The sequence below is a fragment of the Microtus oregoni genome, unplaced genomic scaffold, assembly GCF_018167655.1.
Source record: "Microtus oregoni isolate MIOR12 unplaced genomic scaffold, Mior012 000045F_ref0000178, whole genome shotgun sequence".
Taxonomy (NCBI): domain Eukaryota; kingdom Metazoa; phylum Chordata; class Mammalia; order Rodentia; family Cricetidae; genus Microtus; species Microtus oregoni.
This window is the reverse complement of record NW_024543219.1, coordinates 3,549,342-3,564,203: the sequence shown is the minus strand read 5'-3', so window position 1 is coordinate 3,564,203 and position 14,862 is coordinate 3,549,342. Positions and strand designations below refer to the sequence as shown.

At 37.5% G+C, this 14,862-nt stretch overlaps 1 protein-coding gene across 2 annotated transcripts in view; it reads right to left on the bottom strand.

Annotated features, from left to right (window-relative positions):
- Xpo4 (exportin 4) overlaps positions 1 to 14,862 on the bottom strand; it is an 88,919-nt gene that overhangs the window by 18,326 nt on the left and 55,731 nt on the right. For both annotated transcript variants that reach the window (XM_041634080.1, XM_041634081.1), the window contains exons 8-13: positions 13,072 to 13,229; positions 12,661 to 12,835; positions 4,036 to 4,212; positions 3,308 to 3,450; positions 2,705 to 2,850; positions 1,639 to 1,816 (exon numbers count right to left, since the gene is read on the bottom strand). In XM_041634080.1, coding sequence (XP_041490014.1) covers positions 1,639 to 1,816; positions 2,705 to 2,850; positions 3,308 to 3,450; positions 4,036 to 4,212; positions 12,661 to 12,835; positions 13,072 to 13,229 — 977 coding nt within the window. The remainder of the gene's footprint in view (positions 1 to 1,638; positions 1,817 to 2,704; positions 2,851 to 3,307; positions 3,451 to 4,035; positions 4,213 to 12,660; positions 12,836 to 13,071; positions 13,230 to 14,862) is intronic.

The following is a 14,862-nucleotide window of genomic DNA, read 5'->3' as shown; positions in this document are numbered from 1 at the left end:
CTTCAGCTGCCCCGCCCTACTTGGCTTTTCACCCACAATGCTTTCTGTCCTCCAACACATCCCATCATTTGTTGAGTTGCTCTCCCTTACTAAGAACTCTAAAAGCGGAGGGGACTTTGCTTGTTTTGTTCAAGAATGTATCCCATTGGCCCTCAAAGTGTTCAACCGATAAAGATACTTGATTCATTCTTAAATGACAGTTTCTTCAGAAATACGGACTACATTTTTAGTGAAGCAAAGGTTGTTTCTCCCATATATCAAATCAATTTTACACTAACTCTTTAGATTAAAAAAAAAAAACTAGCTATTACATTTTCTTTCTTTCCTCCCTCCCCACGCCCCTTCCTGAAACAGAGTTTCTCCATGTAACAGCCCTGGCTGTCCTGGAACTAGCTCTTGTAGACCAGGCTGGCCTCCAACTCACAGGCCTATCTTTGCCTCCTTAGCCCTGAGTTTAAAGGCATACATCACCACTACCCAGTTTATATATATTTTTTAACACTCCTCAAATTTGTGCTCTCAAATATGAAAATGATTTGCTCCCACAGATACCTGGGACATGTAGAAACTGAAAAAGCACTTTTAATACAAGGAAAATTTTTCTAACAGCACTTACTGCAAGAATTAGGACAAAGCAGCCACGGCACAGCTCTGAAATAAACAGTCCTAGAAATAACATTCACCAGGATATGTACCAAACAAAATAACAAAATCTAATCACAACCGTAACCTCAAAAGAAAGAAACCTTTGCTTAAGAATTCCGATATTTAGGGCAAACAAGAGAATGTACCAATAAAGGAAATAAGGCCCCAAACATTTCCTTGGTATCATCTTATTATTCGAACTTTAACGAAAACAGAAAACTGTATCTTCTATTGCAGAGCTTTAAATGCCCACACATGTTTGCATTAAAAATAAAGGTGGGACAAAACCGTGAATAACTGCAAAAACCAACTGATGCCGTTGTCATCCCTACAATCTCTACCAGCAACTAAGACTCAAAGACAATGAAAGAAAATGTAAAACCATTTCCAAATCTATTTCTAAGACTACGATTAATTCAGATTTACCTTCTTTAACTTCATCATCAATAATTGATGGAAACATTGCCATTACTAATAGGAAGACAAAGTGAATCCTCTCAGAGGCACTCTTGCTGTCTTGTAAATGCTGGGGACTGGGCTCTCAAGTTTCACATATTTAGGATAACTTTTTCTATGATACAATAATGACAGTTTTAAGAAGCCACGAACACAGTTTCCATATGCATAATCAAAGTATACTTGCTAAGGCTCATCTGGTTTCTAGGAACTGTTTTTCCCTCCTGAAGGGTGCTTATACAAACATATTACTGCTTACTGATAGACAAACACTGTGTTCTTAGTAAATTAGAGTGAATGCCACTTCCAAGTGTCGTATTCAGAATCATTTTACATTTGTTCTTTTCAGTACTAGATAGCCCTGACAATTCCTGCCAGCATGCCCTTGCCTTCCTTATGTCTTGAGGCTTCTCCAAGTTCTCATTTCTTTCATGTATCCAGTTTGCAGCGTGTCTACCCCTCCAGTCATCTACCCATCAACTCAGAGTTTATGAGACAGCATAAATTACAAGAGCGCAGCTATAGAGTTCATATTACCTAATCACAGAATCTGTTCTGCTGTACCCTGGGATGGAAGAAGCCTTTTCTCCTGGAGATCCCAAAATTTGAAGTGTTGTATTAATGTCAACTTCAGATGAATGCTTAATGGAATATTCCATTATTTCTGGAGGTATTAGCGGAGTCTCTCCCTGAGTATCATCAGCTAAGAGGTAGCCTTCAGTTTAAAAAAAATTAAAAATGAACACTTAACAAATCTATTTACCAAATTGCACTATAAATGTTTTCAGTTTTGATTTATATACATCACATAAGTTGATGTAAAAGTAAATTATGTTAACTTGTTAATTTCAAGATGAGGTGCAGAAACTGTCAATTTCTCAGAAAATGAAAACCCTCAAAAATACAGCAAAGGTAAAGGACAAATGTTTTAGTCATCAATCTCATAATGCATGGTGACATGTAGGCTTTGAAAACTTCAGTAATTTATTCTGTCAAGTTAATGGGAATTCTGCTATTGTATCAGGAATCTATTCATACTTAACTATTTAAAAGTCAAGTCTTTTTCCCCTTGATTACAATATAGAAACACTAATTAGGTCTAGTGGTCAAGGAAAAGACCCTAAAAGTCAAACTGCCTAGATTTGCATTCTGGCTCTAAAAATTAACTGCAGTATGACCATTTCTTATACTTTCAGCTTCTCCATGTTAGTTGGGGATGATGATGATGATTAGCACCACTCAGCAATACTAATTCAGTGGGCTACAATGAGATCCAAAGGAAACATTTGTTATACAACAGGCCCTGAATATGACAGCCAGTGGTTTTTAAAAATATATCTATATCTATTGCTATGTCAGCAGCAGCTGTATCTAAGTTTCATTTAACACTATGTATGAACTATATATATTTTGTTATTGTTTTGAGATTGGGTCTCCCTAGTAGCCCAAGCTGGCCTCAAATTCACAACCCTCCTATCTCAATCTCCCAAGTGTGTTGAAATTACACATCCAGCTATAAACTATTATTCTTAATATATGAGGCTTCTTTTAGGGTTTAAATGTTTCACTGGCAACTACATTTAAGAAGAAAGAAGTAACTAACCTGTAACTAAAATAAGCCAGTGAATATCTTCGTAGAGATCATCAAGCATTTTGTGGTCAATGGTGCTCGATCCAGGGGAAGCCAGTAACTGTTGCTGATGTCGTTGTAACTGACCATGGAGTCTTGTTACCCTTTCTTCTAATAAACTAAAAGAGGAAAGAAACAATAGCTTCATAAAGTTCAGGATAGGAAGGCTTAGGAAAATTGATAACTTCCATATAACCAAATAACATAAACTGAGATGTTTGCACAAAATATACCCATTCAAAAAATATTATGGTACACAACTGTTCAAGTGCACTAGAGGATTGTAATCTCTATTTTATGACATAGAATTAAAATAACACTTCACAAGCAAACAATGTTTATGAAAGGCATCTGAATCTGGTTGTTCCAAGTCACCTTTCATGCCATGTTTTCCATAATTCCTATCATTTATGTTGTAGTGCCTGAGCTGCAATTTTACTGCCAAAGAATGCAGTTATGACACGCTTCTGTCCACTGGATCCAGTGTGCTGGACACAGGGTGGGGGATGTTTAAAGCTCTCTAGGTCACTGTGAACAGAGAGCACTTCTCCATGGGGTTTCCGGGACTGTGTGTACCTTGTCAGAAGAGGCATACAGTGTTCGGCAGCAATTCTTCCTAGCATTCCTACACTGGCTAACTGATCAGAAAACTGGTCTCGGTCATCTTCTTGAAGCTCGCTTATTTCTTCTTCCTCACGAGAGGCCACACCATTGGCAGTCTATTTGGTGGAAGGAGGAGAAACATGAGGAAATGCAGCACCATGTTCCACAAAGCATGTGTCTGTGGCCCTGTCACGTGGCTTTAGGAGGAGCTGGACAGAGCCAACATGCATTTCCAGCTTTCTAGGACACCTCTCTAACCACGACAGCAGCCCCGGTATCTATCAAAAGGATGAGGACAGCACTGAAGAGAAGGAAAGAAAAAAATCCTCCCCTGTGTACACGGTAACATAGCTAGCTACAAAACCTACACTTCACCCCGTATACTGGGGATTTCCATTTTTCATTAAAACAATTTGGCATCTTAAGATTCCCTAGACCTTTGAATATAGGATGTTATTAATATAGGATGTATTTAATATAAAAGACGTTACCAGGAACCTGGCAATACAGAAGTAACTAACTGGAAACATAAATAGGTGATTATACGTAACAGCTCACAGTTAAAGAACCAGTAGATAAAACTAAGAAACTTTTCTCTCAGCAAATCTTTGAGGAAACCTATCCAAAATTTCTAGTATTTTCTATTGTCTAATATGATAGGGACTATGGTGATTTTCCACTCCACCTGTCTTAAAACTTACCAAATTCCTTGTGCCATCTGGAGCAGCAAGGTGGCACTGAATATAGGAATTGAAAACTTGAACTGCATGCTGAGTAAAAAAACCTTTATGGAAATGCTTGTCATCTTGGACCAAAGTTAGCCAGGACTCCAGCAATTTATCATATGCTTCCATGTATACCATGTCATCCTTATCAAGCTACAAGAAAAGAGCATTCATAAAACAAACGGGCAGTACAAGAGTTACATAGCTATGCACAAAAACAATTTAAAAAATCATGCTAGAAGAAAAGAATCTCTAAGTATCAAGCATTTATTAAGTTTTCTAAAATTTTACTAAATTACAAAAGAAATAACTATTTGGCAATATGAAATTAACATTTAATTTAAAAGACTGACTGATCAGTGCTTTAAGAAAAATGTATTTTCTAAATAAAAGTAATATTGACTACTTGAAAAGCTAAGAAAATTGCATATACACCACACATATAAAAATAAATACTTCTGCATATGTTTTTCCAGTACTGAGATAGAATCCTGAGCCTCATGTATACCAGGCAAGCACTCTACCACTGGGCTACAAACTTCAATCCTAACATTTTCAAGTAACTTCAAAATCAGTAAAAACAAACTGACCTAATCAGGTAGCTAAGAATTATATGGGGAAAACGTCACAGAAGTTCCTTAACAAGAAAGAATTTATTTTAGTAAAAAATGACAGCTAATTCCACATACTAGGAGAGAATATAGTAAACAAACAAACAAACAAACAACAGCAACAACAAAAACAATGGCCACTGACTCAGCTCATACTATCAGAAACTGTCAAAGATATCTCAGCACCAGAGTTAGCTAAGTATTTACAACTATAAAGATGAAGCCAGGCCTGATGGAGCACACCTTTAATCCTGGCACCAGAAAGCAGAAGCAGGTGGATCTCTGTAAGTTCTTCCTTTTCATTAAAGTTCTTTACTACCAAGGAGAATATGTAATAAACCAGAAAACGGAATGAGCAGGTAAAACAAACAAACAAACCAAGAAGAAGCCAGGCCTTTCCTCACCCATCCAGCTGAGCCTCTGCCCCCCAGGGGCACGCACATAACCATCCCACAGATTCGTCCACTGGTAAGACCACCATGCTGCACAGACTGCCAAGGTCTTAACTAGTTCAGACAGTTATTAATAATTTTCATTTCCCGTTTTTTCTTGTTCACAAATAGCTACTATTTCTCAGTTACACTTTCAGACCAAAACTACACCATTGAGACAAAGAATTTTTCAAGAAATAGACACACAAATAACAGACTACAGAGTTATTTGTGGTATAAAATCCCTCCCTAGATTGATCTAATATTCTGCTGAAGGACACTGTACTTAAAAAGCTGCAATGACCAGGAGGCGTGGATAACTTGGAACCGTAGCAGAAGATGCCAATGCAACTGAGAAGACACTGCCCCTGCATACGGAGTGGGATGAAAGGAAGGAACATATCAAGATGGCTCAGGCAATCAGGCTTCCCTCTTATTTGCAGCAAAAAGCCACTGTATTACATGCAACGAAAGTACATGATACCAAACCATTTTGTTGTTGTTGTTTTAAAGAAAACCACATTGTCTGGCAGTGTCTCAGGTAAATATGATCAAAGTATGTTAAACACGTGTAAAAACTGTTCTGTTTTGTTAGTATATACTACTTTTAAAAAGTCAGAAAAAAACAAAACAAATGAACAACAACAAACCAGTGCTAAAAAGCCAAAGGACAATATTGGTTATAAACAATGGGAAAGGGAGCTCTGTTCCTTCTACATTTCATCAAATGCTGAGAGCTAAGCACGGAATCCTGAAGTGAACAGGATATGTTCTTCCCATAGAAACAACTGCGGCTTGTTTGTAGACTTAACAAGGCATGTGCTCTGCAGACATCATTTGTCAGGTCTTAACAGTTTATCTTGCCAAAATAAACATGTCTAACAGGACTGAGGGGGAGCATCCCCTGAACTAGACTCACAAAGAGAAAAGCAGGACATTCTTAAAGATCAACTATCATTTTTCTGAGTGCATATTTAAGATATGCATCAAAATGTAAAAGTAGTTTTTAAAAGTTAAAGCCTCACGTGCATATTATTAAAGGAATTCTTCACAATGCCTTTATTAAGCACTGATATTAGAATGATCTCAAACAGAATGCACAAGTCCCTTACACATTGGATGGCGATTTAAAATAAAGATGGAGCTTCTTGAAAAAAGAAAAACAATAACAGAAAACTCTGGTTCTCTACGTATACCAAAAAAGTAACTCATCAGGCAAAGTGTGAGAAATCTGGTTGATAACAATTGGCAACTGGATCTTCCAGTCTAATCCCAGAGAAGTGAAACCTAAGCTAGTGCTTTTTCATAATATCTTGGCTCTGCTCCATGGCCACTCTGGCCCAAACCCAGGAGCCCAGCCAGCAGCCTGGCTGGCAGCATGTGGACAGATGACTAAGAAGACCAATCTAGACACTATGTGCTCATGCTCTGAGCATTGTAGGCCTACTGCCAGAGGCTTTCGAGAGGGGCTTAGAGCTTATGGGACCTACTTGACCCCACTTTACTCTATATGAATTTGAAGGGGGAGTAGAAATGAAAACATGATTATCAGTACTTCTCTCTGCCTATAACTAGCCTGAAGGTGTAGAGAAGCATGGATATGAAGTGCTTCAAACATAGAAAAATGTACATTTATGCTTTGACAATTTTGAATATATAATTTCAAAAATAATGAAATGTTCTCTCAAATGAATGTCTGGAAAGAACTCTTTCAGTACAGAAAATCTGCTCTGGCCCATGCCTGACAATGAATGTAATTTCAGAGATTAAAGCTCAGTAGTATTACATGATTCCAAGAAGAGGACATTCTGAGATGAAGATTACAGGGACAATAATAAGAGTAGTAGGGCTGGACACAGTGGTGCACATGTTTAAATCCCACTACTTGGGAGGCAGAGGCAGAGAAAATAGTTGGGGCGAGAAAAGTAGAGTAGAGAGAGGAAAGAGGGTGAGGAGGAGAGAGGAAAGAGCGTGAGGAGAAGAGAGGAAAGAGCGTGAGGAGAGAGGAAAGAGGGTGAGGAGGAGAGAGGAAAGAGCGTGAGGAGAGAGGAAAGAGGAGACAAGAGGAGGGGAAGAACAAAGATCGCCCAGGGGTCTCCACAGCCTGGTGTAGAAGGATAAACAGGTGAAGCACAGAGGATTTTTACAGCAGTCAAGCGACCTTTACCCACTAAGTCACCTCACTAGTCCCTTATTTCTATTTTAGATGTTGTATTAAAAAAGAGCAACTGGAGCTAGATGGTGATGGTGCATGCCTTTAAACCCTGCACTCAGGAGGCAGAATTAGGTTGATTTCTGTGAGTTCTAAGACAGCCTGGTCAATGTAGTGAGTTCCAGGACAGCCAGAACCTACATTTAGACCCTGTTTATAAAAATAAATACATTAAAAATAAATAAATAAATAAATAAATAAATAAATAAGGAATTTACACCAGCAGAAATAAGCTCTATGGAACTCATGTCTGGGCTCACAACAACCATGTGTCAATGCAGACGCACCAATAATAATACATATACCACCAGGTTCTAGGCTTGATGGGGCAGATTGATGGTAAGGAGAGAAGTATATGAGGTCATTCTATATTTTCACTGTGAACTTAGAGGTACATTAAATATAGTCTTTATATCGCTACCTATTTATTTTTTAAAAAAATTTTATTTATTTATTTATTTATTATGTATACAATATTCTGTCTGTGTGTATGTCTGCAGGCCAGAAGAGGGCACCAGACCTCATTACAGATGGTTGTGAGCCACCATGTGGTTGCCAGTAATTGAACTCAGGACCTTTGGAAGAGCAGGCAATGCTCTTAACTATTGAGCCACCTCTCCAGCCCCCACTACCTATTTACATAAATCTAGTATAAGCTATTTTGAAAGTATACAAATACACATTATACTAAGGTAGTTACAAATTTGCTTATAATCGGCAAACAACTCCCAATCTATCCCTAACAGTAATGACACTATCCACAACCCACACCCCTGTGCTTTTTCCCATAGAGAGTAAATAACCAATACGACAGATCCAAATTTTCCCCATGGAATCAGAAAGCGCTTTCTTCTTTTTTGAGAGAGGGTCTCTCTATGAAGCCCTGTAAGCTGTCCTGGATCTTAAGTAAACCAGGCAGGCCTAGTTTCAGAGACCCTCTGCCCCTGAGTTCTGGATACTGGTATTTGCCTGGCTAGAAAGCACTTTCTATTGAATATCAAACGTCTTTTACTTCCTTTATTCACACCACCCCATTTTCAAAGTAATAAACTGTGAACTCAAGGCCTCAGGCATGATGGACAAGTGCTCATACACTGAGCTACATTACCACCCTGACTAATCGGTCTATTGCTGTGAAGAGGCACCGTGACCAAATCTTATAAAGAAAGCATTTAACTGAGGCTTGCTTCCAGTTTCAGAGGTTCGGACCATCATCATGGTGGGGAGCATGACAACATGCAGGCAAACATGATGCTACAGAAATAGCTGAGAGTTCTACATCTGGATCCACAGACAGCAGGAAGAGATAGCCACTGGGCCTGGCTTGTGCCTTTTAAAACCCCACCATCCACCCCCAGTGACATGCCTCCTAATCCCTCTGAAGTAGTGGCATTTAATGACTATGCACTTCAACACAAGAGCCTATGGGGGCCATTCTTATTCAAGTAACCACACAGTCCCCGGCTATTTTCCTAAGTATGGTCATGTACATAAAAATATGCAATGAAATTGATGTGAACAATTAATTTCACATAGAATTTTATATTTAAGGATAACTTCTAAGGTGTCCTTAGACTTACTAAACCCCAGAATTTCCTATTCCAGCCTATAAGAACTTTGAGAAAGGAAAAAGTCAATTACCACAGAAGACAGTAAGATAAAGTGCCAGGTACACCAGTTGGGAAATCATTAGCAGCATCTACTTGTAGACACGATGAGAAGATCATTTGGCAGAAGCAAGTTATATAACAAAAGCCAAACCACAGGAGCAGGAGGGGAACAGGGAACCATACCCGCCCACAGATAAATATAAGTGAGAAAAGGGCTCCATCCACATACTATTTCTAAGTCCTGATAATCTCACCCTTACTATCTTGCTGCCTTAACCTTCTGAGTGCTGAGATTACCAACATGAGCTATCGTGCCAAACTTAGTATACTGTGTCTTAATCTAGGTGGGTGATACAGGGTCGTTCCCTCTATACTATCTTTATATTTAAACATGAAATGTATACTTCATATGAGTAAAATATTTCACAGTGTTTAAAACATAGGTACTGGCACACCCCCATTCACAATGACACACCAAACAGTATTTGCATCACACAGTATAACACTAACGAACACATTAATAGAAAAAAAGGCTCATAGAACCATATTTTTATGTCATTAATCTGTTGTATTTAGATTCTTTTCTAGTGTGTATCACTTAAGTTAAATATGGCAACAATAACTGTTTTTGTTTTTTTTTTTAAGACAGAGGGGTTAGAGAGATGGCTCAGCAGTTAAGAGCACTGGCTGCTTTCAATACCGATACCTACATGCCAGCTCACAACTGTCTGTAACTCTAGTTCCCAGAGATCTGACACCTCACACATACATACATGCATGCAGACAAAACACCAATGCACATAAAATAAATAAAACATTTTAAAATAGAACAATACCATATTAAAAAACATTGAGATGGCAAATAAGCTTTACTCTAAATGCCACAATACTTGCACAATAATACATTCTTGCAAGACTTAAAATGCCTATTTAAAACATTAAAATTGACTCATATTCAAGCCAAAAGTCATTTAAAACATTAAAATTGACTCATATTCAAGCCAAAAGTCACTGCATTGTAAGATCTGTGATCCAAGTTGAGTTAAACAAAACAAGCAATTATTTTTTGTTATTTTTTTGTTGTTGTTCCAAGATAGGGATTTTCTGTGTAGCACTTGTTGTCCTGGAATCATTCCTCCTGAGTGTAGGATTAAAAACAGGCACCACCATACCCAGCTTTGCAAGGAATTCTTAAAATACTTTTAAATAATAATCTGTATCTAATATACAATAGCCAAATTTTTTCTAAATATTCTTATAGAGCCAAAATTATCATTATATTTGGGAAGAGGTATTTTTCCAACATGCAAAGCATAAATAATATCCCTGTGTCTCAAATCCACTTTCCCTACAATTCTGTAGGCTGAAGAAATGTAAGCACGATGAGTGTTGTCAGTGTGTGCCTTCTTAGTTATCAGAGTCACAGGGTGGGGGCGCTGCAGAGATTTCTCAGTCATCCACAACAGAAGGTCAAGCTATAGCCCCATCTCCTAGAGTATTGCTGCTCTCTGCTCCCTATTTTAAAGGGGACTTTTTAAAAAGTCCCTTTTTGAGACTCACTCTCATTGAGTAAAGGCTGATCTCACACAGGCATTTTTCCCTCAGAAAGAAGCCAGGTATGGTAGAATACAGTCTGTTACCTCAGGAGGTAGAGGCAGGAAACACAGAATGAGACCCTATGCTACATATCCAGACCTTCTCAAAATTCATCCTATCCCACCACAAAACAGAAAGACAAACCAGGAAAAAAAAAGCATCACAAAAAAACCTGTCACCCTGATTTTGCAAAGAAGAAAACATACTAAACGAAGTTGAAAAAGTAACCCAAAGGTCATCTCATCCTAAACAGTCTGTGTTTATGACCACTCAGCGTGTGATCACTGTCCCCTCCAAATGTGTCATCATCCCACACCATGTGAACTCCTAAGTTGTTTATTAAAATGCTCATTTTCTCCAAAATTTCCTTAAAATATGATTTGATTTCCAGCTCAGAACAACTATGCACTGTGAACTAGCACTAAAACTACCTGGTAGTCAAAAGAACAAAGGTGACAGAAGTAAGAGCCCTCTGGTAATCCTACATCTGGCTGGGTTTGCTCTCGACCTTCAGTTATTAGCTGAAGAATCCCCAGGATGTACAAGATGACCAAACATGAAGATTTAACTGCCATTTTGGGAAATCTGTTTAGCAATCATGCAAGTCACATGACAGGGCCATACTCCAACCTTTCCAGGCCTCCCGAATATACCCTCCACAATTGATGCAGAGCTTCAGCTTTTCTCTTTCTGTCCTATAGAACTGGTAGTCAGCTGCCTTTAAAAATAACCATTAAATACAAACAGTTATAAACTGAGAGAATTAAAAGACACAAACAGCCACTTTCTTCAATGAAACCTATTAGGTGCACCCTAACTTTAAGCACAGTATGTCTTTGCAGGAGGAAATCTGATAAAGTGGATCTATCGTCTTAGATTCCTACTCTCTCCTACACCCAATTTTGACAGAAAGCCTCTTGCTCAAAATAAATAAATCTCCAAGATAAAAATTTCAAGCCAAAAATATTACATATTTTCTAGCCAGTCTGCTAAATGTAAGAACCCTCTTCGAGAAGCTGAAGGTAGCTGTATGTCTAAACAGACGACTAACATGCTAAATCCTGACTCCATCTCACTCCACAGAGAAAAACCAGGAGAACACAATGAAGTCTGTCACATAAAACCACGTTTCAGTCCGAGCCTGTCAAAGAGCTTGACTAACGCTGAGACACTTAACTTCAACATGGACTTTCATATTTAGAACAGAAATTACCATCCTGAAAAATGCAAAATCTCACGTATGATGTCTAAGAACTTCTACTCATCTAATATATAATTTTCCATCACAAACCTCTCATTAAATCTTAAAAGAGCCTAATTACATAAACACAGTCATTCCCAGATTCCTTGAATACGTTGGAAGCTTTACAAACTGCCAAACATTGCCAGAGTAAGATGTAAACTCAGGATTAAACATGAAATCCTAAGAGGCATCCACACAAAGTATTTTCTCTTTTAAAATTGTTTTTTAAAAAACCTCCTTTCAATTCATAACAAGAAAAATCAATTCCAACCATCAAGTCACTACCTTGTGCACACAAGTCAACTGTTTCCAGTGATTACTCAAGTTATTAGTAACTGTTACAAAGCAGCCGTGTTGTCAAGGGGTTTTAGTGTCTATTTCCTTACATTAAAAATAAAAATTGGAAAGCACCTGAAAATTTGTACTTGTCCCAAAAAAATCATTCACATTATTACCAGTCTTAATTTGAATGTAAATTAGGGCTTACCAAATTCAATTTTAAATAGTACACATCACATACTTTCCAAATAAGTCCTAAATAAAAATATCAAAATAACATAGATAAAATTTAATTTACACATAATTACATCCAACCATGAAGTTATTTAGCAGTATTTGGTATACTTGTTAAACACTGTTAAACATGGGCTAATCAATATAATTTAACAAAAACATTTCATTCTAATTATCTCAAAATTATAATTTCCAAGACTAATTTAAATCTACAAAAATTTAGGTCATGTTTCCATATACACAGCCACTAATTTACATATAAAATGTAACTTTCACAGTAGCTACTAGTACTCAATAACAATAAATGTCATGAGACAATGTTCTACAGGCAGCACAAATTCCCTATGACAAGCAGACACAGACAGCTCTTAGCACAGTCACTCACCACTTCCTCTAACGCAGCACTTCGCCCAAAAGAACAAGTGAGATGTGTGAGGCAGTTAACAAAGGAGGAGAAAAGTTCGCTGGGGATGGCAGTTAAGACATTCCGAGGGAACACAGTTATCAGATTGCTGATAATGCTGGAGATTCCCACAGCTTCAGAATCTTCTATTTCGATTCTACAAACCAAATCATGAGGGTTTTTTAGTAGTACAAGATAAGCTCTATTTCCAAACACAAAAATATTATCATCATTCACTTGTAAAGGCATGTGCCTGTATTAATTTCAAATAGACAGACAACTCTACTTCAAAACACAGAACAAAAAAAGCCTTAGTTTCTTTTTTCCTCCATATGAAATACCAGAGGAAAAGGGAAGGTTCCCTCTTCTATTCAAAAGAACAAGCATACCTACCCATTGATAGTGTTCAGCAATCCCTCAATGAAGTGTGCTAGATAATCAACCTGGGATCCTTCATCGGGAAAGATGGGTCCATGTAGAGAAGCTAACTGGGCAAGGCACTGCAGAGAATCCTGTGCCATATCTGAATCTTCTCTGATTTTTCGGTGTACCTGTTAGAAAGAATCACTAATCCATAAAAACAAATTCTTCTTTTGTAGGGGTCACGTGCAAACCATGTCAAATGAGGTAAGAGAAAAATTCACTGTAGCAGGACATTTCTAAAAAATTAACTCCTCAGTTAAACGAAACCTAAAAATCGTCCTTCAGTCCAAACGACATTATAGGTCATGACTTTATACATATTAATAAATTTTTACTTGAGGGCTACCTGCATTTTAAAAATTGAACTATCTCCAGCATATTATGACAAGGAGAGAAAACAGATGCTAGCCAGTCAGACATACTGCTTCTGCTAAAAACAGCAACGACGACAGTCATCTGTATTATGCTAACTATGCCTCACCACAGCTTCTTGCTAAAGTTAGCAGACAAGTTCAACCCAGTATATAGATGCTGCCTTAGCGAAAGCAAACACTTGCACACTTTGAAAACCAACAAGTGTACCTATCACCCATCCTAAATATCACCTGCATGACATGGAGCAGATGCTTAAATTCTGAGACTGTTTGATCTTTTTGAATTTCATTTTATCCCACACCACTGCTATTGATACTACATGTTAAAATAAAATTTGTATTTAATACATAAGTCTACTTAAGTGGCAACTAGACCTTACTTTAATGATGTAATACTGATACCTACTACAGTGTTTTATCTAAAGTTCTCAGAATATCGCTTCTTAACTTCTGTATTACTAAATTTTCAGACATTAAAGATTTCATTTCTATGTTCTGATAGTAAAATGGAACAGGAAATGCCAGGAAGAAATTATAAAGCAGCTATTCATCTTCATGCACGATACTGACTAGCCATTTGCCATTTCTCACCAGCATTTAACAGAAGCGCTCTAGCCCTCCTCTTTCTTTTATGAAGCATTGTACTCTATATTTGTTTCAGGTTATGTTGGTTTTGATTCTATAAATTTATAAATTACTTGACACCATGATGTCCTTGTTTTTTTTTAAAATGCATTCACCAGTACAGTATGGGACACAGTGAACAGAGTAAATCCTTGTTAACTGATTCCACTAATCATAGCCTCTTAGCTTCTTAAGATCAAGTGAAGATATTTAAACCAGTATAACAGCTCTAAAAATTACAGTTAAATGACTTATTTGATTGTTTATTTTTAATTTAGGGCTCCTCACTACAATGACAGAGTTGAATATGAACATATTGTACACTGAACCTAAAATATTTACTGTGGTCCCTGATAATATAAAGAAAGAGTTTGCCAATCCCTGGACTGAAACAAAAAACACTTCAACCTATATTCCAATGTAATTTAAGCTTTACCAAGTATAACACACAAAATTGTATGCATGTCTTGGTTGCATACTCTTGAATACATTCTTTTAACCTCTTTATCTTAAAAGCACAATTCTGTGCTGTCATCCTTTGACTCTTAACCTGGTAATCAAAATTCACTGAGATGCCTAGAGCCAGATTCTACCAACAGCAGAAACAGTGCAGGATGGGACAAGAGAAACTTGTTACATAATTTGCTCCACACAGGAATCAGATGACCTTTCATTCCTGGACGAGAGATGACAACACAAAAGAAAAATGTGCTTAATGAGAGCGCTAGTGCTGGCAATCTCAAAACAAAACAAATCAAAAAAC